The sequence below is a fragment of the Spermophilus citellus genome, assembly GCF_964194105.1.
Source record: "Spermophilus citellus genome assembly, chromosome: 5".
Classification (NCBI taxonomy): Eukaryota; Metazoa; Chordata; class Mammalia; order Rodentia; family Sciuridae; genus Spermophilus; species Spermophilus citellus.
The window spans coordinates 144,480,151-144,504,460 of NC_138186.1; the positions used below are offsets into that span (position 1 = coordinate 144,480,151).

The window sequence follows — 24,310 nt, forward strand, 5'->3', positions numbered from 1 at the left end:
ACCTTACCATAAAAAATCGAAGCATAGTGAAAATGGTGAGATACATGAATAAAACTCTTTCCAAATAATAATAATCTCCTGACCCATAAGGCAATAAACCACAAGCTAATCAAGTATGATTATGTATTTCAGATTCATTTGAGGAAGAAATGCATGTGTTGTTTAATAACTATTCTTTCTGTATATATCAGTTATGGGGGCTGGGTTTGTAGCTCAGTGGTACAGCACTGAGTAGCACGTGTGAGGCACTGGGTTTGATCCTCAGCACCACATAAAAATAAGTAAGTAAAATAAAGGTATTGTGTCCATCTACAACTAAAAAATGTTTTTTTTAAAGGAAGATCAATTATGGTTACTTCAATAATAAACCTGTTTCTTCTCTTCCTCCTCTTTCTCACCCTCCTTCCTCTTCTTCTTATTTTCAGATCTTAAAATAATTAAGTGAAAGTTTTAAATATTTGTGATACAATTTGAATTGAGAAAAATACAAATAATAATCATTTAAGCCCATTGGGTTAGAATTGTATAAGACTACAGTCAAATTATATAAATAAATTAATGGTAAAGACACAAGTAATATTTCAGCATACTTGTATTTCTGGGTCTTCTACATCTTTCTTGAGGCTTTCTATGAAAGCACATATAAGACATAGATTACTTTGTCTATATTCTGACAGAGTGCCATGTGCTCTTGCTTTTCTGAAGGAAACATTCGACTGTTCTGAGTATGGAAATGGATCCTGTCCAGAAAATGAGAGGTCCCTGGGCACCCGAGCAGCTATGTATTCTCTTATGGCAGGAGCCATATTCATCACGGTGTTCGGAAATCTTGCTATGATAGTTTCCATTTCCTACTTCAAGCAGCTTCACACACCAACCAACTTCCTCATCCTCTCCATGGCAGTCACTGACTTCCTCCTGGGATTCACCATCATGCCATACAGTATGGTCAGATCCGTGGAGAACTGCTGGTATTTTGGGCTTACATTTTGCAAGATTCATTATAGTTTTGACCTGATGCTTAGCATCACATCCATTTTCCATCTTTGCTCAGTGGCCATTGATAGATTTTATGCTATCTGTTACCCTTTACACTATTCCACCAAAATGACGATTCCAGTCATCAAACGGTTGCTACTTCTTTGCTGGTCAGTCCCTGGAGCCTTTGCCTTCGGGGTGGTCTTCTCAGAGGCTTATGCTGATGGAATAGAAGGCTATGACATCTTGGTCGCTTGTTCCAGTTCCTGCCCAGTCATGTTCAACAAGCTATGGGGGACCACCTTGTTTATGGCAGGTTTCTTCACTCCTGGTTCTATGATGGTGGGGATTTATGGCAAAATTTTTGTAGTATCCAGAAAACATGCTCGTGCAATCAATAACTTGCCAGAAAATCAAAATAATCAAATGAGGAAAGACAAAAAAGCAGCCAAAACTTTAGGAATAGTGATGGGTGTTTTTTTGTTATGTTGGTTTCCCTGTTTTTTCACAATTTTACTGGATCCCTTTTTGAACTTCTCTACTCCTGCTGTTTTGTTTGATGCCTTGACCTGGTTTGGCTATTTTAACTCCACGTGTAATCCCTTAATATATGGTTTCTTCTACCCCTGGTTTCGCAGAGCGCTTAAGTACATTCTCCTAGGTAAAGTTTTCAGCTCACATTTCCATGATACCAATTTGCTTACTCAAAAAGAAACTGAATAGACTTATTTATGGATGAGTGAATTAAAGCAAAAGGACTGGAACTTTGAAGAATGAAGTTGTTTAAAGGATGTGTGCGTGTATGTGTTTGCATGCACATACAACATTATTTTTGTTAGCATGGAAGGCTCCTGATTACTAAGACTTGGAAAAACAAATCTTCTCTTTGGATCAAAATTGCTCACACATCCACTACTTAGAACAAAAAAAAAAAAAAAAAAGAAAAGAAAGAAAGAAAGAAAGAAAAGAAAAGTAAAAAAAGAAAAGGAAAAGAAAAATTAGAAAGCTAAATAAGATGGGAAAAAAACCCAGAAATAGAAGAAAAAAGATGCACAAAAACTTGTTTGCTATTCAAAGTGGCCCAGAATGTTGAACTTGAAAAGTGCCCACCCCTCTCACCACTACACACACTTTGTGTGAAGCCCTTTAATGTTTGGTCCCAGTGTCCAATCAAGTGCATTTTGAAACACCAACAATTAAAAATTATTAGTAAGCAAGTGCGGATATAAAGATTTCAAAATCCCATGTGTAATGTCAGGAAGAAATATTTTGTTAGCTGAGGGTTGAACTTTCGCTAGATTTTACTATACTGAGATTATGTGTGTGTATGTGTGTGTGTGTGTGTGTGTGTGTGTTTATTAAAGAAGAACTGGAAAATGTGTTACTGAGGTCATAAATTTTGTGCAAGGTTTCGTTAATGTCTCATCATCTTAATCACAGAAATTGGCAATTTTCTTTTACTAGCAGTAGAATACTGTTCAATGCCTTTCTTTCTTCTTTAGTCCCGCCCACATTTTGTATTGTTATCTGACATGCTGATGTTTAATAAATACAACATAACTACCAGAAAAGTTATGCTTTGAGTCCCTCATTCTTTTTCAGTTAATGTCTACACTCGTATTTTTCAATAATAGAGTAGAGGAAGGGGAAACAAAGAAGAAAACTAATATTTATTGGGGGCTGTGCATACTAGAAACTTTTTATTCATTATTTAGTAACGACGTTGAGGCTCATGAATCCCTAGTGGGCTGTGATCAGTGATGTGCTGGCAAAAAATTAAAATCTGGCTCTCAAGAAAAGAAAAAGGAAGGAAGAAAAAGCCCTGATTTGTAGAGTTTGACAATTTATGTAGCATACAAACCAAAATCTTCCCTTATAATTGATTTTAAGCTATGACCATAGTGTCAAATGGTTCTCAAAATTCCTGAAAAGTTAACAACCTATTTTTGAAAGTGGACATGAGTGGTTCCCAGGTACTTCTGGCTGCAAACAACATTCTTAATGAAAAGCAAATTAGCATAGAAGAAAATAGATAAATTAGAATCCATAACCTGCCTGGAGGGTATTGCCTTAGGAAGTTTTAATTTCAGGTGTGTGTGTGTGTGTGTGTGTGTGTGTTTATATATGTGAATTGTGTTTCACTGAAATATTTGTTTTTCATTATGTTACATCACTGAAAACATTAGCAATTTTTTACATAAATGACCACAAGTTTGCTTTGATCTTAGCTCATTACACAGATTACAACTCAACAGTGACCATTCAGCAATCAACTTAAGGGTTAGTTTTGCTAAAATATAGCAACCTAAGGATGGGCGTGCCACATGTTCTCTAGATCTACTGTCGCTGCATCCTGGTGGGCCTGCTGGTAGGCTGGTTCTTTCTTATAACCTACCATGGGAAAGTGAAAGAACACAACTTATTTGAAACGAGGAAGAGAGATTGCAATACGAACTAAGAAAAGGAACAAGTAATCTTACATGAAAAAAGTAATTCAGCTAGGTACAGTTATGGAAGCTAATCTAGAGTATTAGCTGCTATTGATACTATTAGGTCATGTGTCTAAATGATGATGCTTATGCTATTTTGGTATTTAAATACACATAAATATTTTGTTCCTTTAAAAGACCCATTGCTAAAAAAATGAGCAAAATCAACTTTACCATTACAGTAAGAGTCCATAACCTGCCTGGAGGGTATTGCTTTAGGAATTAAAAGGTATTTGACAGAATTAAAGTGATTTGAATTAAAAATTTTAAATTTATTTCCTGACTCCTTAAAATATGGCATGAGAAAATAAAATCAAATATCTTGGTGGGAGGTATACCTGTTGTCATTGGCCAGAAAGGGGTTTGCAAAGGTCCCTTTTACAAATGATGATGTTTGTGCTGGTGGTTTTTGTTTGTGCTGGAGCCTACAGACAAAATAAAAATTTGACCACAGTACGTGGACCACAAACATTCTTATGCTGCTTCTTCTATTTGACCTATTTGTATTTTTTATTTTATCTGTTGTGAGGCTGCGGATGGAACTCAAAGTCTTTATCTATGCTAGGCAAGCCTTCTCCCACTCAGCCCATCCCCACTCATATTGGTATTTGGAGGCACCGTTCACACGGCCACTCTGTAAAATTCTGCTGAGAGGGCTGGGGATGTGGCTCAAGTGGTAGCGCGCTCGCCTGGCATGCGTGCAGCCCGGGTTCGATCCTCAGCACCACATACCAACAAAGATGTTGTGTCCGCCGAGAACTAAAAAATAAATATTAAAAAAAAAAAATTCTCTCTCTCTCTCTCTCTCTCTCTCTCTCTCTCTCTCTCTCTCTCTCTCTCTCTCTCTCCTCTCTCACTCTCTCTTTAAAATTCTGCTGAGTTACATTCAAACAGCTGCTTTTCCTTCATTTCTTTCCCCTGCACTTTCCCGTTTGAAGATGTGGTCATCCAGCTTTGTCCACTGATGAAGCAGTGATTCAGCTGCCCTCTTTCATTCCTTCTGCTTTTGTTTCCCAGGGCTGACCAAGTAATTTCACCTGCACCCAAAGTTTGATAGGAAGTAACAGATGAGAAAACTGAGTCCAAGTGATTGTGTAACTTAACGTGGATTACACCACTAGTTATAGAAGCAGGATTAGAATCCAACTTCTTAACTTCTCATTTAGTATTCTTTGCTTATAAAATCAGGGTATCTTTTCATTGTTTGTGACACCTGTACCTGCTTTCTTTTTTCTTTTAATTCAGGATTTTGTTTAAACAGGTACAAATTACTGAAGTAAAAAATAAATATGCCTCCCACTCCATTATCTTCTCATATAAAGTGAAAATAGAATCCTTTTAGAAGTTAGACAATACTCCTCCCTGGATATTACCAACACTTAATTTAGCCTTCACACGTTATATGTTTTTAAATATAGAGAAGTTTTTGTACTATATCTTTCCAGAATAAAGACCCTATGGCCATGAAATCATATATAAGATTTTATTATCTGTCATTTGAAAAATGAGAAAAGAACTGAAAACTCTCTGGGACATTAAAAAACATACAGAAAACTCCCTGGGACATTAAACATACAAAGAATTTTTCAATATCCCCCAGGAAAGAGAGTTAAGAGAATAATTCTACTGGGGCTCTGAAGTTAGTGCCTCCGTGGAGTTCCTGAATCTGCCTTCTCCACTCCAATGTTCTTAAGAGCAGAGGTAAACTTATTAGAACAGACATCTTCATCCTCGACACCAAACCTTCTGGAACTTCCATTAGCACACCTGCCGTGTCACCAAAAGAGACTCCATGATTCACAACTAACTTTCCAGGAAAAGAAAGGTACTGAGTCAATAAAAAGATTTGGAAATGTACTAACCTTTTTTCACTCTTACTTATTTATTCTATTCTTTGAAATAATCAAACAACAATAACTACATTTTATTAGTAAACAAAAATTATTACAAATAGGTTGTAAGAGAGATGGAAGGATTTTGTTTTTCTAACTGAAAAGTAATTATTATGGTATTTCAATGAAAGGTGTTGAATTTCCCATAAAAAATTGTGTGACATGTTTTATACATTTTTATGTAGTGGCGTATAAGATATTTTTGGAAAGTACAAAACTATGCAAGTCATAATTCAGTATGTGTAAGGTACTCAGGTCATTCAATAATATTATATTGTATTTTCTTCTTTAGTATTATATCTTAATATAAAATATCTGTTATGTACTACTTAAATCCCTGCCAGATGCCACATTTAATTTTGGGTATTTTTTCTCTTACAAGCAGCATTTACTTAAGATACTCTATTGCTCTTTGCCCCACAAAGCTATTCCTTCATTCCAAATACAAAGAGTGGCCAAACAAAAAAATTCAGATTGTCTATGATTCAAAACAATCCTTTGCAAATTCAATGGGTGTAAAAATAACATATGTATCTTGAAGAGATGTATATTTTGGGATGGGTCTGAGATTTTTCATCTCAAAGCCATTCTGAGGAGATGAGAATGTGGCTGGCTCATGAACCATGATTTGATTAGCAAGAATTAACTGAAGCCATAAATTTCCTTGCTGCCAAATAGATTAGAAGTAGATTGTTACCCATTGTTAGAGAAGGAAAGGGATGGAGGGGGTTCTCTAAAACAGGAGCCAGAAAACCTATATTTTAATGCTGATTCCAGCATTTAATGGCAGTGGCTACTTCAAGACTTTAGTTATTTCATATACATGGAGTAATTGGGAGGATGCAAGAAAAAGGTTCTTATCAAGGAATTTAGAAACTTTAAGACACCCAGATTTCTTATTGTTTTTAATAATTCATTTGTTAGCATTTTTCTAAACAGCTTTTGTTGTTTTCCTAATATTTTAGTCTTTCTCAATCAGGATTAGAGAATATTATCAGAAAAATTCTTATTAATCAGGTTTATATGATGTATTGAAGTTAACTTGTATTTAATTCAACAAGCCATTACTGGTAGCCAGCCATATACATGACTCTGTATTAAGTGCTGCAAGTGTGAACAGATTAAAACGATGCTAATTATTACATCTGATTCTGAAAATGATATTTGTGCTGAGCCCTGAAGTGGATAGAGATGAAGGGTCTTGGAATTGTATGGAAGAAAGGGAGTAGTTCAAGTCGTAGAATGGACATTTGCAGAACAACACAGAGACCACCATGGCTAAGGTAACTGGGGGATTGGAGACTGAAGGAAGGAAGCATGAAGCAAAGTTTCCATGAAAATGGCTGCTGAAATATGCATGTGGAGCACATGCAAGCTGTAATCTGACCCTCGAGCCCAGGTGAGCTTTCCCAGACCCTCTCTCTGTCCATCACAAAAAAGTAAATGTGGTCCTGACAAAGGATGCATTTAGATTAATTCCTCCTGGCCCCCAATCTCTAACTCATTCTCTGATATTTAGATTTAGTAAATATTTTTCTCTTCTGTTAGTTTTTAAATAATGCTATAGTTTATAGCTAATTATATGAAAGATGCTATATGGTTTTAATTCTCATTTACATTTTTGCTCCTGATCTCTGAGACAGAATTTGCCCTGCCTATTCTGTGTGTATATTTACTGTCACTAAAAAATGGTCTTCCTGTTACTACCTGCTTTTTAAAAGACAATGTTTTCAAGATATTATCCCTGTCTGTTGCCAAGTGCCATGCTGGCTCACTTGTGAACTGAGTCACTTGGATAAATCAGTCATTTAAATACCAGACACTATTTCTTAACTTTATAATGTTATGAAATAAAAAAAAACTACTATATATTATATAAAGCAAATTTATAGAACTATTTTCTTCTGTTTGTCTTAAGTTTGAAGTGCTGTACTTGAGTACAATCTACTTATTGTGAACCCTGAAATAATTTCCAATTAGTCTTTACTGTTATAACCATGAATGTTCATTGTGGTTTATATTAGATATTAGAGAATTTAACAGATACATTTTGATAAGGGTCAAAACAATATCTTTTTAGTTATACTACATATATCATTTACTAGTATTTTTGAATAAAATGCTAGTACACATTATGAAATTACTTATGAAATTGTATTGTTACCCTTTTGTCTTAATTTTAACAAGTTGAATAAAAATTAACACAAATTTGCTTTTTGGATGAAATTTATTTTTAGACTAAGAATGATTTTGGAGCTTTAAGATAAAATTTACATTTGAAAGTATATATTTTAACATCAATTTTAAGGGGTTCATAAAAATTAGCCTTGTTTTCTGACCATTGATAATAGGAATATAGTGGAGCAATCATTGTTTATGTTAGTTCTAGGTGCTGATTTGGGTAAGAGACTCTTTTCCTTTCTGGAATATCATACAGAAGCATTTAAAAGAGTCTGTGATCTGTAGAGGCTACATTTTTTGATAACCATTGTTTGATAACAATACTGACATTCATATTATTTGGTGCCTTGTAAGTACCATGTAAAAATATTTATTTCCTCTGTTGAAATTCTGGATTACAAGTTTTCATTTCCAACTACAATTTATATTGCATTCATATTTTAAGGCTTCAAAAATTAGATTCTGCACCTAGAGTTTGCTATGAGGCTACCAATGCCTCCTACTTAAATGAATGTATCCAGCCTCTCAAAGATTCTCTTGAGCATGCTTTAACTCCATGACATAATCCAACATTGCAAATCTGACATTTTGCAAATGTATATGGCCGGAGATATGCCAATCTTATCACATAGGGGTTGAAACTAAAACTTGAGAGGAAAAATTGAAAAATTGAATAATTTTCAATCCCTCTTGAAAATTATTTGAAATCACTAGTATTTGAACATTTATTACTGACAAAAAAGACAATTTAACACAGTCCACTTGGCTCAGCATAATAGATTAAATCATATACTTTTTTAAAAAAAAAAGCAAAAGTGAAAGAGGTATCACTTCTTCTGAAAGAAAGCAGGGAGGAGAGTAGGAACAATGCCAATAGCTTCAAATCCACATAGGTCATTTCCAAACTTATAGGCATATTATGAAGCAAAAGTTTATCTTCAAATCAGTCACTAAGAAATCAGAATATAAACGTGGCTGTATAACCAATGTGATCCTGCAATCTGTACACGTGGAAAAATAAGATTACATACCCCATTTGAATCAAATGTATGATATGTCAAGATCATTGTAATGTTTTGAACAACTAATAAAAAAATTAAAACAACAACAACAAAAAAGAAATCATAATACAGATTTCCAGAGAACATTGTTAGTTTGTTAAAGCTGGTCAATGTAGACTTCATTAAGTGCTTATAGACAGATGCATGTTTTTCAAATATTATCTCTGATCTTTAAATCAAGTAATTGAGTGCATTACTCAGGAGGAAACTGAGGCCCAAGGACATTAAATGACTTGTTCAAAATGGAGCAGATAATAAGTGGTAGAACCAATAAAACAACACATTTCCAATTTCAAAGTCATACCATGGAAATTCAGATAGCAAGGAGGTTGGAACTGTACCATGTAGCAGTTCTTTGTAACATTTTACTTGAGGATTTCTCAGTTTAAAACATTCATGATTTTTCCTTATAGCAATAGTTAGTGCTAATAAGAAGAAATACATAGTAGAAGATTTGATATCATATTGAAACACCTAGTAGAACATCCCAGTCCTTAGTAAATGAGCATTTGCTTGTTTGAAGTGCTTAGTGAGGCTATCTCAATGTCATGGCTGTGATCATTAAGATCACAAGGGCAATTGGGTCATGGTAGTCTCCTAGGCAATCATATACTTCAACTCTGTACATGTGTGTTCGAAGACTTAGATACTATACAAGTTAATTTGTAAGTCTGAGCTCTCTGACATTGTCTTTTGTTTTAGTTTGGAGAATATATGAGTTTCAGCTGGAAGAAAATTTCTAATTCCCCTAAGTGGTAGGTGAAATTGAAAAGAGCCAGTATAGCACCTTCCTAACATGTTCATGGGACAATGAAAATGAATTACGCCATCCTGAACTCAAGTGCTTTTAGCAGAAATACTCAATAGCTTTGTTTTCTTCTACTAATACTTTATATTTCTCTTTAGTTCTCTTCTTGCAGTCTAAAATATCAGTGAAATATGCCCATGTCACATCTCTCAGCTCTGCCTATCTAAATACTACTCTGGGCGGGATTTCTTTATAGCAACCTCAGAAATAATTTAATCCCAGAAAGTGTCTTCATGAAATATGCTCCTGGAACTAGTCCATTCATCTATGACAAAGTTTCAAGTATATAGAATCCATGGCTTTTATTGAAATAATGCAGATATTTTTTAAAAAAAATATTTATTTATTTATTTAGTTAGTTAGTTAGTTTTTGGCGGACATAACATCTTTGTTTGTATGTGGTGTTGAGGATCAAACCCGGGCTGCACGCATGCCAGGCGAGCGCGCTACCGCTTGAGCCACATCCCCAGCCCCAGATATTTTTTTAAATGACCATAATCTACCATATTTGTACACTTATTCATTCACAAATCTTATCCAGTTTCTATTACAATCACTAAACTGGTACTGAGAATCCAAGAGTGCACCAAATAGACAAGTTCTTCCTCTAATGGTGTTGTAACAGAAAGACACACCCTGTCAGATGTAGTTGTTTTGTTTGTTTAGTTTATTAGATAAAGTCAAGAAAAAACAAAATGTGAGTCTCTTTGTATTTTAATATTCACCATTCAACAATTATTTATAAAGTGCTGTCACTTGTAGGTTAAAATGGAACCTAGGTTAGATGCTCACAATCTTTTCTTGATGAAAACCACAGAAGAAAGAGAAGATGAGGAGGAGTGGGAGAAGATCAATAGTGGAGGGAACATATTCTCACTATGGATTAGACATGCACCAGGGTTGAAAGTGTCATTCAGCAAGTCTCTGCTCTGAGTCTCAGACTTCATTCCATGTCTCTCTTTCATCTTGTCTCTTTGATCTTCTGTCTTCTGTTCAATTTAAAACTAATAGCCTTTGGCTTCTCAATGACCCACAAACTGTTAGAACTGGAAGTGCCTAGAAAGCACATCTAGCCAGCACACCTCATATTACCAGAGCTCCCCACTGGTCCCCACTGGCTCCCAGAACTAGAAGGACTCCCAGGGCAACAATCTTTTCCTGCCTGCTTTTTTGGAAAGCAGTAATGTAAACCTTTAACCAGAGGAAGCCCAAGATTCCTATGGAATGATCAGATCACGAAGGCATCCTCCTAAGATTTTCTGAACAGAAGTCTTCCTGTGACTTGAGAACAGGAAACTTCTCTGACTGGCATCATACAGGGTTTATATTTTTTGGTTTTGTTTTTGCACAGTGTCTTCCTTCTTCCATCTCTCAGAGAGAATGACAGAATCAAAAGCAATGAAGGGAACTTCTAACACCTTCCTATCAGGAAAGAAACTTGCTGCTCATCCTTAGAGTTCTTTTTTATACTCTTTCTTAGGGGTTTTAAGGGGAAAACTAAATAGAACCTGTCTAAATAGGAAAGTTTCTAAATGTACGCTGCAGTTGAATCTCCAATTTGAGAGAATCTGATGTAGCTTCGGAGTGTTCTCTATCTCTAATTCACCATGACTAGGCTCACTTTCCTGAAGCCCACTAAGTAGACTTGATATTACCTTATAGGCACAGCAGCAAGCCTTTCTAAAGTCTATTAGTCAGATGTATTTCAGAGTGATATATACCCCAGAATAAATAGCAAACCAGACGCAATGATTTATTGAAAGGCATTATCCATCTTCCTTCATTCAGCCTACCGTGACAAACAGCAGCCATGTGAGATATGTGGGATAGGTGTGAGTGTAAAGTTTGTGTTTCTCCTGGGTCACTCATGCCTGTGGCATAACTCCACTAGTTAGAGTCTCAGATAAGCTATAAGACGCAAATACCAGAAGGCAAATGAGAACAGGAAAGGAGGACATAGGAAGAGAGAAAGGGAGTAGAAAATAGAGAAGCTATAAAACATTGGCCCTGGTGCATGGTTTATTTCACAGATGTGTGGCTTTGAGCAGCTGTGTTGAAAAGTCATGTTTCGATATTCCACAGCAATATGCCATTTCCAATTCCTAAAATACATGCAGACTTTCTGTAAATAAATAATTCAAATTATTAAAAGAATGTATAATGAAAACTTCGTGACTTCACTTAGATTTTGTTTATTAAGTATTTTTAGGGTGAAAGTGATGTTTGCTTATTGTAGTTCAGGAGTTAATAGGAAAGTAGCTGTTCAAGGTAAAAGTAAATAAAAACCTCTTGAAAATCTTTCAATACATTACCAGAACTAAAAGAGTCATAAACAATCCCATGTTGATTGAATGAATGGGTGGAATAAATAATTAGTAAAATAATTAGGAAAGAAGAAGCAGCTGAAATTTTTCATTTTTGTTGGGCAACAACTAACTCAGTAGGCAAATATAGCTGATATAATTTTAAATATTTAAAATAAGTTAGAGTTGAAGTGAATTAATAACATGATTTTGAACCCTATTATACTATCAGGAGCTGAAATTTGCTTGGGATCGTTTTCAGAAGAGAACGAACGGACTCATCCTCTTGGAAAGGAATTTGAAGTGACAAAGCACCATGGATCTAACTTATATTCCCAAAGACTTATCCAATTGTCTCAACTTTGGAAACAAATCCTGCCCTCCCACTCATCGCTCTTTTTATGTCTGAGTGATAATGTATTCGGTTATGACTGAAGCCATGGTTATCACCATCTTTGGAAACTTGGTTATAATAATCTCCATATCACACTTCAGACAGCTTCACTCTCCTACAAACTTTCTGATCCTCTCCATGGCAACCACAGATTTTCTGCTGGGTTTTGTCATCATGCCATACAGCATGGTGCGATCAGTGGAGAGCTGCTGGTATTTTGGGGATGGCTTTTGTAAATTCCATGCAAGTTTTGACATGATGCTAAGCCTGACCTCCATTTTCCACCTCTGTTCCATTGCTATTGATCGATTTTATGCTGTGTGTGACCCTTTACACTACACAACCACAATGACAACCTCAATGATAAAGAGATTGCTAGCATTTTGCTGGTCTGCCCCAGCTCTATTTTCATTTGGTTTAGTTCTATCTGAGGCCAATGTTTCTGGTATGCAAAGCTATGAGATTCTTGTTGCTTGCTTCAAGTTCTGTGCACTTACTTTCAACAAATTTTGGGGAACAATATTGTTCACTACCTGTTTCTTTACTCCCGGCTCCATCATGGTTGGTATTTATAGCAAGATTTTTATTGTTTCCATGCTGGAGTCATTAGCAATCTGCCTGAAAACACAAAAGGGGAGGTGAAAAATGCCCTATCTAAGAAAAAAGACAGGAAAGCAGCTAAGACCCTGGGTATAGTCATGGGGGTGTTTCTAGCTTGTTGGTTGCCCTGTTTTCTTGCCGTTTTGATTGATCCATAATTAGACTACTCCACTCCCATAATTGTGCTTGATCTTTTGGTATTTGGGTATTTCAACTCTACTTGCAACCCCCTCATTCATGGATTTTTTTATCCATGGTTTCGTAAAGCTCTTAAGTACATTGTATCAGGAAAAATATTTAGTTCCCATTCAGAAACTGCTAAACTGTTTCCTGAAGCACATTAATGAAAAACCATTACAGAAGTCAATAGAATATTGAAAATGAGATTGCGATTACTTAGTCCTGCAGTCTATATCCCATATTACTATGTTATTCTTTGAAATTTCTATAATCCCAGTTCTATAACCTGTACAAGAGCTACTTTCAACATCTTGAATCAATTAATGAATGTCTCATTTATTGTTAACTCTGTATCCAATGTACATGGTGGGGAAAATGTACAAAAGAAATATAAAACAAAGTTTGGAACAGGTTCTACTAGATTTACACCCAACTAAAGCCAATGTAAATAAAGAGATGGTTTTGTTTTCTATCTGATTCTACTTTGCAAGTTCAGAAAAGGGAATATCCTTGTGACTAATTTGAGCTTTTAAACATTCCGCTGTCATTTATTAAAAAAAAAATCTAAAAATGCTTTACATGACATTGACATGCTTCTCTTAAATATCTTAAATTGTTTAAATGCTACGTGCCCCCACACCCCATGTCCAGGCTTCTTAACCAGCTCTGAACATGCTGGGTTAAAGGGTCACCTTTGCCCAGGGTTTCCAATGGCATTTACCCATGAGAAGCACCCTTGAGAGATCAGTGGATGGAAAGAGGGTAAAATCAGGGTACTTTTCTGCAAACCTGCCCCAGAGATGGCTGTATTCCTCTAAGAAAGGCCATTTCAAGTCCCTTTCCATGCAGCCACCCTCTCAAGAGTTCCTGTAACTGCTCCATTCCCCTGCTACTCTGATCTAGCTGAGGTGGTGGCTCCCTCCATTGCTGCTTCTGGGTACAACTCTGTTTCTTGCTGGTTTCCTTCCACCAGCTGTCCTCACACACCTTTGCAAACACACCCTTCATTAAACTCTCCTCAATCAGCCAGAGTGATTGCACCATCTGTTTCCTGTTGGACACCTGAGTAATGTAATTTTCATTGCTCACAGATGATGTTTAGAAACTCTCCCCAATGCATCAAGTTCTATATTAGCCTGATTTGGCATTTGTTTTTTCCACATTTAATTGCTCTGCTCAGCTCTACATTTCTCTAAAGGAATCACTGACCTCCCCAATAAGTAGTTCACCCATTCGCTCCATGGGGACTACTCAGCCTCCTCCTCCACTGGCCACAGTTCTTTTCACTTCTAAGATCTGACTGTCCATTTGAGATTTCTGGTGTACTGATTGTCATTGTTGATTCTTTGAGGTAATTTTGGCCTTTAAAATTAATATTTCATTTGTAAAATAATTCTGAAACACCTAGTCCTTTCCTAAAATCTTGTTTCATTTTTTTAAAAAAAACTTATCACAACTTTTCACAACTTTCCACAACTTTTAAGCAGCAGTTGCAGCCTAACTAATTCCCTTTATGTTTTAGTTGTATTCATCAAACTTAAATGTTTAGGTTCCCTTTGTGTTTATTCAATTGTCAGTCTGATATCTTAACTTTTCTAGTATTTTTAATAAATCTTGTTAATTTAGTGATATACTAATGTGAATTTTATGATTCTTAAAAGTAGAATACCATTTAGAAACAGTAAATTTCACAATTGAAAATTCATATATAAATCAATTATTTAATAATACATCTAGGCAGAATCACAAAGCTATTGTAATAAATATTTTTGAATGTTAAATTGTTTTAAACCTTGCAAATACTAAAAATGACAAAGATTGTTTTTGGAGTGAACACAAACTGTATCAACAGTATGGGTTTGATTTACTTTGTCATGTGTTCTTTTTAACATTGTTATGAGAAATTTTATTGATCATATGCACAAAATGCAATTCTACATATGAAGATATCCTTAGATTTGTATTTGAAGAAAATTGGTCTTGATTAATCACGTACTCTTTGTACTAGAGTATTATACTGATTTTACATCATCAGATTTGTCCTTGATGTTGGTTTTCCTCTATTAAACTGAAGATTTTCTTGCCTCTCATTATTGCTGAACTAGAGCAGGCTAAGTTCTCATTGAAATGTTACTTGAAACATCTTAGTGAGTTAATCACCTGGTTGCAGCCTATGAGTTCTTTGGTATATGCATGCCCTGCTCCTCACCTTTACCTCTAGGAAAAGAAAACAAGTCATTTTCCCCCACAAATAGGATTTTTGTCATTATTAATAATCTACATTTTTAAGTAGAGTCTTGCACTAGTATTTTATATCTATTAACTTGTTCAACTGTCTCATCCCTAGTTAGCTTTTCCAGTTCTACCACATTCACCAAGAAACTCTGCAAGTTTTCCCAGTTCGGCTCCTTTACCATTCTACCTCTATAATGTAAAAATCATGAAGATGAATATATTGGCAAGGCTTTGTATGTCTTCTCCAAAGCCATTTGAAATCACTTGATTGATGGCTTCTTTCAAGTCACTTGGACATAACTCATGGGTCATAGTTTCCATCATCTTCCTCTAGATTAGGTAGACTTGTTGGTGCTGAGCATAAAAGGTCTTCCAAATCTGGTTCAGTTTTTAAGTAAAATTAATGCCAAACAAATGAGGGAAATAACCATCAGTAGTCTTGATCTCACCTGAATTTCAATCATGGTCTGACATATTTTTGACCAGGGAACACATTTTGTCTCACATAAAACTATGCAATGGATGTAGGCAGTTTTGGAAATAATACCCTCAGTAATTAGCAGGAATTTTCTAAATGCAGCTCCCCATTCTGCATAACAGTGAAGCTCTCTTTGAACACACAACATTTGAGACCATCAATACAATTTTGGCTCCTTGAGTCCTTATCATTAGTGTTTATTCAATATTTCTTATATTGAACATAGTGGGTGCTTTCACATAATGCCAATCTTTCTCAGAAAATATAACAACCACTTTCTTCTTAGTTGTCTTTTGGTTGTCTTTTCTAAGATGTTATTTCTTGAAAACAGTCAAATTTCTAACTCATAGAGTTAAAACAAAGCATTTTCTAAATCCATAGGCTTAATCTGTTCTGGTCAGTACTTGCCTTTTTGGTGTCATTCCTCCTCCTCCTCCTCCTCCTCCTCCTCCTCCTCCTCCTCCTCCTTCATCTCCTCTTCCTCCTTCATCCTTCTTCTTTCTCCTCATCCTCCTTTGCCTTCTTCTTTTCTAATTCTATAGATCCTAGAGCTTCAAGTTTTTCTGTGTTTTCACTTGTACTTTGTCATTTCTATCTGTAAACATGTAGTTAAGCATTCTCTAGACCCTATCCCTAGCTAAAACAGTTTAATTTTTTATTAAAATAATAAGAAAGAAAACCCTAGTTTTTAAAAAATTGTTATTATTTTTTTAAAGGCTAACACTTACGTATAAATGCCCTCAAAAGAAACTCAGACTGTTTCCACCCCAAAATATGTGCCTTATGTTTCAGCAGGTTGAAAGTTCACTGAGGAGTTATCTTAATATTAAATCATGTTTTTTTAGATAAACACCATTGAAATTTTCAGTTCTTTCCTGGCCCAAGCCATTAATAGACCTACAAAGAAGATACATAAATATCGAAATGATTGTTAAATTATAAATAACAGTGGACTAGCTCCTTTGGTAAAATTATTTATACCAAAATAACCATAACAACAATGATGATAACAGTAGTTTTTCTGCATAGAGGATCTTGCCAAACTCCTAGGGAACCGGCAGTAAGCAGGTCTGATTTATACTTCCCAAGTCTGAGAAACCATTCCAAGTGAACCCTGCTTCAGGCTTCCGGATTCTGATATCCCCACCACTATCCTTGTATTCCAGCCATAGAAGGTAAGTGCTTCCTGCAATACTAGTTGTGTTGATCTTAGAGTTTTTATTTTGTTTTTACCTTCTTAATCCTCCAGTACCACTTAAAACAATTTCCTAAATTGATTTCTCCCTATTTAAGTAACAATTTTCTATCTTCCTGACTGCATCCTGATTAAAGCAATCGATATTTATTAAAAATATATTATAAATAAACTTAAGATATCTATCTAGGAAAAAGTTTGGAAAGCACTTTGTCATGCCAGATGAACATAAAAAGAAAACTCATGTTCCTCAAAAAAAGAAAAAGAAAATAGAAATACTAGATGACCCAACTATTCCACTCCTCGGGTACACATCCAAAGGAATCAAAGTCAGCATATAATATCGACACCTGTATACCCGTATTTATCATGGCACTTTTCATAATAATAGAATCAGCCTAGATGCCCATCAGTAAATGCTGCATTTTTTAAAAGTAGCACATATACACAATGGAGTATTTCTCAGCCACAAAGAAGAATGAAATGTGTCTTTACCAGGAAAATGCATGAAACTGAAGAGCACTATGTTAAGCAAAATAAGCCAGATTCAAAAAGACAAGTATCTCATGTTTTCCTCATGAATGGAATCTAGGGAGAAAAATAAAAGAAAGTAAAAGGTGAACTATTAGGGAAGGGAACCAGGGGAAGTGGGAAAGAGGATGATAGAGGGGAATGGGGAGGAAGAGATAACCAAAGTACATTATCTACATACTTGAAAATGGCACAAAAAACCTATTATTTTTTACAATTAATATGCACTAATAATTATAATAAAAATGGTTGAACAGAAAACTCATCAATTCTCCAATGCTCCAACCATTCCAATTCACCAAGAGAATAATTTTATGAAGAAAATTCTCCAAGGATACAATAGTTTTCCAAGTTGACTTCTTTGTTTGTTTGTTTGTTTGTTGGTGCTGGTGATTGAACCCGGGACCTCAATATGCTAAACACATGCCCTATCACACTAAGCTCAACAAATTGATTTAAATACAAATAATTTGATTCTTTTTTTTTTTTTGGTAAGTACTCAAGCTTTGGTGTTCTCCAAATTATTGCATATTTAAGTGCAATGATTTTGTGGTCTTTATGAATGATAAATTAATCTATGTAAATTATTTAAAATTTAGAGCACACAACTATGACACACTAATGGAAACACTTCCCCAATGGTTGTCAAAATACCCACAGAGTGATGTAAGTTTCTACTTTTCATCTGGTTGTTTTGCAACATTTTTCTTTTTGCTTGGACCTTTATTTGGAAAGCCGTAAACTTAAGGAAACACATATTGAAGTAACATTCCTGATTTGCACATGGCAGCAAAGGGTAAAGGTATCAGGGAGTCACCTTTTCACTAGGAATTAAAGGGTTCACTGTTTGAAATCACTATTTAGCATTTGGTAATAACAGAATGAGTATTTGTTGGATTTGAATTAAATGTTTTTCTTACTCCTTTTCTCTGTTCATTTTTCATCATTTCTCACATTTGGCCTTCTGGTGAGGCTCATCCACATTACCCCTTAGAGGCAATAATAATGAGAGCACAAAAAAAAAAAAAAGATTTGCCCTCACAAAGCCAATTCTCTGATGACTGACTGTAATTTTGTTGACAGTGAAGATTGTAAAAGAACACACCTGTCAAAACCAGGATGCTTGGTAACGTCACCTCTGGGGATGTATTTTGTGCTTAAATACTGATGAGCATGCAACCTGTGGGGAGCCTCCCTCCAGCATGGGCCTGAAACTTCTCTGGAGGGAAATGTATGGGAAAGAGATCAAAGGAACACAGGTTCATTTGTCTGGTAAGAGACTGTGGCACAAAAGAAAAAACTTTTGTTTAATTATTTTAACTCCAAATTACTTGATTTAACCAAACACATTCTAGTAAACTAAAAGAAAAAGTTTTTGTCATGGAAAAAAAAACATTTTTTTTCACTTTAAAAGGAATTACATTTAAAATGTCGACCTATAAAAATAAATTAGATTTCTTACTTAAAAAGTCACTAAGATTCTAAAGTGACAATCATAGGAAGAACTGCAACAAATTGTTCTTAAATTTATTTCACAAGTAATCTCCCTTAACTAAGAAATTACTGTGCAGGGTAGATGAATTAAATTAATAGCCAATCATTACTTTTGCAGAGATAGTTGCAGAAATGGAGTGTTTGGGCTATGCAACTAGTAGAAGAAGAAAAATCATGCCCAAGTAAGCTGATGTGTTGTCTCCTAATTTTTTTCCACTTATTTACAATACATTATTAACTTGTTGAAGAGTTCCTGATTTAAGGGGAATACATATACACTAATATAATTTTAGGAATTTAATACCTGAGGAAAAATCATTACTTACTCTTTTTCTCATTTCTTCAAAATTCTGCATACTTTTTTTTTACATTTTCAAAGTAATTATATTAAATTCTAAAAGTATATTGTTTTTGTGTTCTGGGAAAAAAATTAGTAATTTCCTTAGCTTTACTATGTGATTGTGTATAGTGCTTTAATTGTTAGTCTTTTGTTGCTGATGCTTGGGGAAATATTATTGATAAAGAGAAAAAGGTACATCAATGTCCCTTGATGAAAGTGAGATGCCATAAAGGGCTTAACTTTATCTTATATTATTAAAAAAATTATGGTGTATGTCCCTTTTGAAAATGTCTTCAAAAGCAAGAAATCATGACTATGTCAAGTATTAAAAGAGCAAACAAAACCTCAGCTCCATTTAGCTTCATAGGAATTTTCTTTAGCAAAGCAGTATACCAGTAATCAGACTTGTGTTTGCTTACTTGTTTTTGTAATTCTGGCTCAGAGGTCAAGATAAAGTTAATATTAAGTCTTATCTTTGACATTACCTAAACAATACATCCATGTAATAATTTTAAAATAAATGTGTGTTCTACTTTATCTTCTTGTCTAAATCTAACACTTAGCTATTTAAATATTTCCTTAATATTTTTACCTATGCAAAAAGACAGGAGAAAATACTGTTAATCTCTAGAAGTGTTGCATTCCATGTTTTTGAAAAAAATGAAGTTCACTTGACAAATGTAAGGAGTTAAATTATATAGATGCTTTCAGGGATTAGTTTTCAGAAATAAAATTTAAAACTTTAAATAACATACAATGAAGTATTGAAGACTGTTCTATCTTGTTTAGGGAATGCTATATCTATGAATATATAGCCACAGATTTTTATGTAATATTATGGTGATTCTTAGCTAACTTTAAGATAATTTTTAAGAGATTTTTTAAAAAAGTGGAGAAAACTTTAAATCACAAAAGCAGAAACGACAAAATGCAGTATAAAATTAATTTATTAAATAAGACAATTAAGTGTTTAAGATTTAATTATTTTTAGTCTCTTAGAGCTTAGGAACCAAAGTGATAAACAATATAATAATTGGGGCTTTGTTTAAATTGATTGCACCTTATAGAGGAGCTGAATAAATATCCATCGTACATTTTAGTTTACTATGGCTTGATATACAATATTATGTTGGTACAATTTTTTAAATCTGAAGAAAAATACTAATCTGAGAAAGTAAATTACCAGAGCAAATAAGTGAAATATGATGTAATGGTAAGATTTCAAATAAAACATAGACTTTGGAAGTAACTATTGAGCTATTGTAGGAAATGGTGGAAATATTGATTTCAAAGGTGCTTATATTCTCATTAATATGTTTTTCATATCAGTCTGGTGAGGACATACTTGTGGGTTCATTTCCCCCAATACATCAGTGAATTTGAGTCTCTTCTGTAGTCAATGTCCACTTCTACAAGCAGTTGTTAGATGTCACAAATGCTTGCCATTGGTCATCAGAATTATACATACAGCCAGTCCCTGAAAAAACAAACCAAACACCTTCATATTCTGGGTGAGTCAGTCTCATTAATTTTATGTAATAAGGACAACAGCATACAGGATACAAAATAACAGATTAAACAATAAAAACTTCTGTATGTCAAATTTGTTACCAATGCAAGGCTTGAAATCAGTGGCAAGAAGTCCTCAAACCTGAATTTGAATTTGTGACTGCCTCTGCTAAGTGAAAGGTAACAACCCATATAATTTACAGAATCTATCATTTGAGTTATTTTCTCCCTTTTCAGACATTGTTCATGTATAACCTAATAATCTAATAACCATAATAAGCATATTTTTAGTTTGCTATAATATTGCTCTAAATTCTAAAAACTATGTTCTTAACATTGGAAAGAGAAATAGTCCCTTATCTGAATAATACATAATAAGTGGCAGGATCAAAATTCTTTTTTTTTTAAAAAAAAAGCAACACAGTCTTCAAATTATAATTATGGTTTAGGCAAAACATGAAATAATAGTTCTACAGCTTTTGATCATTCTTGAGGGTATTTTTAATATTATTTTTTATTTATAGTTATTTTATTTATTTATTTTTATGTAGTGCTGACGATCCAACCCAAGGCCTCGCAAATGCTAGGCAAGCGCTCTGCCACTGAGCCACAATCCCAGCCCCTCTTGAGGGGTTTTATCTGGAAAATGGGTTAATATAAATGGAAAATGAAAAATTCTTTTTCTGACTTTGAATTTGGATCCTGATGAAGAGTTACCTATTAATGCAACTGAAACCTTCATTCACCTGTACTGCTTGTATGTTGGGTATCTAAATATCAATTCAGTTTTCTTTAGTCCCTTCTGACTCGAGGATGGTCCTTGTTCAAATAGCATTGGCCTCTCCCAAGAGCTTTGGAGAAATTCCGACTCTAGCTTCTACCCAGAATCAAAATCTGGGTTTAGAAAGATCCCTATGTGATTCATACGCACCTGAATATTTAGGAGGGGGAGCTCTTGGTCAGTGGGGAGTTCAAACACAGATTGGAAGTGCAGACTTCCTGGGCTTGTACAGAAAGTTACCCTGCTAATGATTTTTACTGTTTTTTTTTCTTTCTTTGACAGAAAGAAAGGAAATACAGTACTTTCGAAAAAGATCCATAATACCACCAACAGGATAAAGACGATGAATTCACCTGACCTTCGGAATCTTCCAGAAGTAGAATTTTGCTTTGCTTTCATTAACAATTCATGCCCTAGGAAAGAGAGGTCCATGCCCATTGTCTGTGCCATGTATGTGGTCATGATCGGCGCTATACTGCTGACCATGCTGGGCAACATGGTTGTGATCATTTCCATCACCCACTTCAAGCAGCTCCACTCCCCCACCAACTTCCTGATCCTCTCCATGGCCACCACTGACTTTCTGCTAAGCTGTGTGGTCATGCCCTTCAGTATAATCAGGTCCATCGAGTCCTGCTGGTACTTTGGAGACCTCTTTTGCAAAATCCACAGCTGCTGCGACATTATGCTCTGCACCACCTCTATTTTCCACCTCTGCTTCATCTCAGTTGACCGCTATTATGCTGTTTGTGACCCTTTGCATTATGTCACCAAAATCACAATACCTGTTATAGAGGTCTTTCTACTCATCAGTTGGTCCATTCCCATATTTTTTGCCTTTGGCCTGGTATTCTCAGAATTAAACATAATTGGTACAGAAGATTTTGTTGCAGCTATTGACTGTACAGGTTTATGTGTGTTGATATTTAATAAGCTCTGGGGGGTGCTTGCCTCCTGTATAGCTTTCTTTTTCCCTGGCACAGTCATGGTGGGGATTTATATACACATTTTTACAGTAGCTAGAAAGCATGCTAAGCAGATTGGCATGGGCCCTAGGATGAAAGAGGCTGGCTCAGAAAGCAAGACAAAGGCAGCATCCAAAAAGGAAAGCAAGGCCACCAAGACTTTAAGCATAGTCATGGGAGTGTTTGTGTTATGCTGGCTGCCCTTTTTTCTCTTGACAATCATAGACCCTTTCATTAATTTTACAACCCCTGAGGATTTGTATAATGTCTTCCTCTGGCTGGGGTATTTAAATTCCACTTTCAATCCCGTTATATACGGCATGTTTTATCCTTGGTTTCGCAAGGCATTGAGGATGATAGTCACAGGAATGATCTTCCGCCCCGACTCTTCCACCCTAAGCCTGTTTCCCGCTCATCCTTAGACATTGCTCCCCATCCTCGAAGATTCTTTTCTCAAAGGGAATTTTAGGTATTCTTACTTCCCAAAGACAGTAGCACAAACTGACTCAACAAGGAGATTCTTCCAGATGGTATAACAGGCTCCTAAGCATGAGCAGTAAAGCTAGCTTTCCTGGCATACAAACAACATCACAGTCCATTTCTGGATTCCTGGCAAAGGCACCTCCAACAAAAAGAAGCTCTCTCCAAAGTCTTTCTGATTTCTGAATTTCCAAAATTAACAATTTAGAATCTCACTTCTATTGGCTTGCATCACATAGATTTTTTTATTTTAACTTATAAACATCCAGGGAGAAGACATTCCAGTCTTTACAATCATTGACAGCCATGTAGTGTATCAGAGTGGATCTTATCTCTTTTGAGATAATTATTGCCTATTAGGGGAGCCAGAGAGCTGGAACATGGGTAGCCTAGGCTATGGAAGTTGTGAGTGACAGGAGAGGGAAGAAGGAAGCAGAGAGAGAGCTACCTCAAATTTTATTGGTTCTGACTTAAGCCTCTTTTCAGAAAACAATTGATGTGAGGTTCACAATATTTGATAAAATTGGACTTTAATTAAGTGATAAGAATGAATAAAGAGTTGAAGAAAATATTCTTTCTCCCAATATATACTTTCAAACTAGATATACAAGTGTCCTGCATATATCTGTATAGCAGATATATCTGTCTTTTAGAATATGTGTCAATGTATGTATGAGTGTGTGTGTGTGTGTGTGTATGTGTGTCTGTGTGTACACACATACAAATTATTCACCAAGACTAAACTCCAAGCACAAACCTGATGTTCTCTCCCTTTTCCAGAGTTTTAGGGTAGTATCTATTATCTCATTGAATGTCTTTTCTCCCAGCCTTTTGACTTTCTCTACTCCTTCCTACCCATAAACTTATTTCACCAAATCTTTGTCTCTTATATTCTTGTTTTCATCTTTTGTAATAATTCTTGTAGTGATATCAGAATAATTGTTTAAATAGACTGTTCTCTGATCTGTCCAAATGACATCAAACCTCTATGTAAGACATCTTGATCCCAAGGTTTCTAACTTAATGAACGTTTCATGAACATGTGTGCAGTTTCGAATCTACCCTCACTCAAGCATATGTATTGAGAAAATACTCATTATTTCAAAACACTTTTAATAAAACATCTCTATTCAATTGAGAATCCCCCAGCACTCTCTTGATCTACATGTTCTATTGAACATTTTAGCTTCCAGAGGTCAGTATTTGTAATTTGATAAGTTGAATATAGCATTTTAAGTTACTGAGATGTTTCACTAAATTACCACAGTTAGCACAACAGTAGTTGAAATAAAAATTGGATTTTGAGATATTCAGCAGCTGATTTATTATCTTGTGATTGCAGGAATTTCATCCTTTAGGGGATTTCTTTTGACTATTCTTGAAGGTAGCACTCAGAGGCTAGGGTGTTTCTTTTTG

General features: G+C 35.1%; 2 protein-coding genes and 1 pseudogene across 7 annotated transcripts; all 3 read left to right on the top strand.

The window, feature by feature from the left end:
• The first annotated feature begins 404 nt into the window (after positions 1-404).
• Positions 405-1,928, top strand: LOC308650473 (trace amine-associated receptor 2). The gene has a single exon (XM_081296481.1). The coding sequence runs from the start codon at positions 559-561 to the stop codon at positions 1,699-1,701; it is 1,143 nt and encodes a 380-aa protein (XP_081152607.1). The 5' UTR covers positions 405-558; the 3' UTR covers positions 1,702-1,928.
• Positions 1,929-11,944: 10,016 nt separating this feature from the next.
• Positions 11,945-13,277, top strand: LOC308648756 (trace amine-associated receptor 3-like; annotated as a pseudogene). The gene has a single exon. The product of its transcript is annotated as a trace amine-associated receptor 3-like (transcript).
• A 2,072-nt stretch (positions 13,278-15,349) lies between these two features.
• Positions 15,350-22,975, top strand: LOC308649159 (trace amine-associated receptor 4). 5 transcript variants are annotated; one of them, XM_081294625.1, is made up of 4 exons: positions 15,350-16,774; positions 18,409-18,597; positions 18,938-19,001; positions 21,732-22,975. In XM_081294625.1, the coding sequence occupies exons 2-4, from the start codon at positions 18,528-18,530 to the stop codon at positions 22,834-22,836; spliced, it is 1,239 nt and encodes a 412-aa protein (XP_081150751.1). In that variant the 5' UTR covers positions 15,350-16,774; positions 18,409-18,527; the 3' UTR covers positions 22,837-22,975. The 5 variants fall into 5 exon arrangements, 4 of the variants coding, with proteins under 4 accessions (XP_081150751.1, XP_081150752.1, XP_081150750.1 ...); XM_081294626.1 differs by having other exon boundaries at positions 18,414-18,597; XM_081294624.1 differs by lacking the exon at positions 15,350-16,774 and having other exon boundaries at positions 17,555-18,597.
• Positions 22,976-24,310: the final 1,335 nt, after the last annotated feature.